Source organism: Malurus melanocephalus, unplaced genomic scaffold (assembly GCF_030028575.1).
Source record: "Malurus melanocephalus ecotype Western Australia unplaced genomic scaffold, MMel_1.1 scaffold_3485, whole genome shotgun sequence".
Classification (NCBI taxonomy): domain Eukaryota; kingdom Metazoa; phylum Chordata; class Aves; order Passeriformes; family Maluridae; genus Malurus; species Malurus melanocephalus.
This window is the reverse complement of record NW_026626717.1, coordinates 1-2017: the sequence shown is the minus strand read 5'-3', so window position 1 is coordinate 2017 and position 2017 is coordinate 1. Positions and strand designations below refer to the sequence as shown.

Genomic DNA, 2017 nt, shown 5'->3' with positions numbered 1-2017 from the left:
GTGGCTAAAGTGACACAATCACCGTGGCTAAAGTGACAGAAGCTGGTGGTGGCTGTGGGAACAGAGCTCTCAGAACCACTTTCTGTTGCGAGATGTGATTTTATCTCTCTAAAAAAACCTCACGGCCGGTGTTCTGGAGGAGGGGTGGCTCRGACATTCCCGATTTTCTCCCCACAGCTGAGCCCCACGGATGACCCTGACTCCGTGTACATCTACGACCTCATGGCCACCGTGGTGCACATCCTGGACCCTCGCACCGGGGGCAGCCTGGTGGGGCACATCAAGGTGGGCGAGACCTACCACCAGCGCAAGGAGGTGAGACCCTGCCGGACCCCCGGGGCAGGGCTGAGAGCTCCGGGGCAGCTCTGGGGAGGCTCTGAGCTCTGGGGTGGCTCTGAGCTCCGTGACAGTGCTATGGGGCAGCTCTGGAGTGGCTCTGAGCTCTGGGGTGGCTCTGAGCTCCAGGACAGTGCTATGGGGCAGCTCTGGGGTGGTTCTGAGCTCTGGGAGAGTGTAATGGGGCAGCTCTGGGGTGGCTCTGAGCTCCGGGACAGTGCTATGGGGCAGCTCTGGGGTGGCTCTGAGCTCCGGGACAATGTAATGGAGCAGCTCTGGGGTTGCTCTGAGCTCCATGACAGTGCTTTGGGGCAGCTCTGAGGTGGCTCTGAGCTCTGGGGTGGCTCTGAGCTCCATGACAGTGCTTTGGGGCAGCTCTGAGGTGGCTTTGAGCTCTGTGACAGTGCTATGGGGCAGCTCTGGGGTGGCTCTGAGCTCCGGGACAAGGTAATGGAGCAGCTCCGGGGTTGCTCTGAGCTCCGGGACAGTGCTATGGGGCATGGCTGAGAGCCGGGGCAGTTTTAAGCTCTGGGGTACCACCGAGCTCCAGGGCAGATCCGGGGCAGCTCCGGCGCATCTCTGAGCTCTGGGGCACCTTTGGGGCAGTTTTGAGCTCTGGGATAGTTTTGAGCTCTGGGGCATCTCCGAGCTCTGGAACATCTCTGAGCTCTGGGGCAGCTCTGGGTCAGCTCTGAGCTCGGAGGCAGCGCTGAGCTCTGGGGCAGCTTTGGGGCAGTTTTGAGCTCCGGGGCATCTCTGATCTCTGGGGCACGGCTGTCATTCCCGGCCCCGTTCCCGGGACTCTCGGTGGAGTTTTTGGCCGAATGTGCCGGTCCTGGAGCCGCTGGGGCCCCTGGCGGGGAGGGAAGGGCTGCAGGAAGCCTCTTGCCACCGCAGCCGCTCGGGCTGGTTCCTCCCGGCCGCGGGCGCGTCCCCAGCTCGTTTGTCCCCASCTCGTCCCCAACCCGTCCCCAACTTTGTCCCCGCTTCCAGGTAAGGGCAGGGACGTCATGTCCCTTCCCGAGGAAAGGGCTGGGCCGGGCAGTCCTGCTCTCGGGCTGGAGATCCCAAAATGTGTCAAGGCTCCGTGTCGAGGCTCCGYGTCCCTCAGCCTCTTATCTCTTGCATCTCCCTGGAGTTTTGCTCGGGAGCCGGGCACAGCCCGGAGCTCCGTCCGGCCCAGTCCTGGGGCTGGCTCTGTCACCGCTAAGGGTGGCAGGGATTTCCCCGCGGTGTCCCGGGAAGGGCGGGGGTTCCCCCGCGGCGCCGCCGCGCCCTCCGTTCCCCGGTGACCGGGCAGAGGAGTCAGCGCCCGGTGGCCCGAGGGGGGAGCCCCCCTAAAACCGCGCCTTTCCCCCCTCCAGGGAGTCACCCACCAACAGTGGTACCTCTTCAACGACTTCCTCATCGAGCCCGTGGACAAGGTGAGCACCGAGGGGACACCGCGGCCACCCCGTGGAGCCACCCGGGCTGGCCCCTGAGCGTCCCCTCCCGTCCCCTGCAGTGCGAGGCCGTGCAGTTTGACATGAGCTGGAAGGTGCCGGCCATCCTCTACTACGCCCGGAGGAACCTCAACGCCAAGTACAACCTCGTCAGTGAGTGTCCGGGGTGGGAGAGATGGGGCTGAGCTCCGCTGGGCTGTGGGGCAGAGCTGAGAGCTCCGGGACAGCTCTGAGATATG

General features: G+C 64.5%; 1 protein-coding gene across 1 annotated transcript in view; it reads left to right on the top strand.

Moving 5' to 3' along the window:
- The window catches only part of LOC130588140 (PAN2-PAN3 deadenylation complex catalytic subunit PAN2-like), a 5667-nt gene extending 3704 nt beyond the window's left edge, over positions 1-1963 (top strand). The window contains exons 5-7 of the mRNA XM_057389100.1: positions 178-315; positions 1701-1760; positions 1841-1963. Of these exons, the coding sequence (XP_057245083.1) occupies positions 178-315; positions 1701-1760; positions 1841-1963 (321 nt within the window). The remainder of the gene's footprint in view (positions 1-177; positions 316-1700; positions 1761-1840) is intronic.
- Positions 1964-2017: the final 54 nt, after the last annotated feature.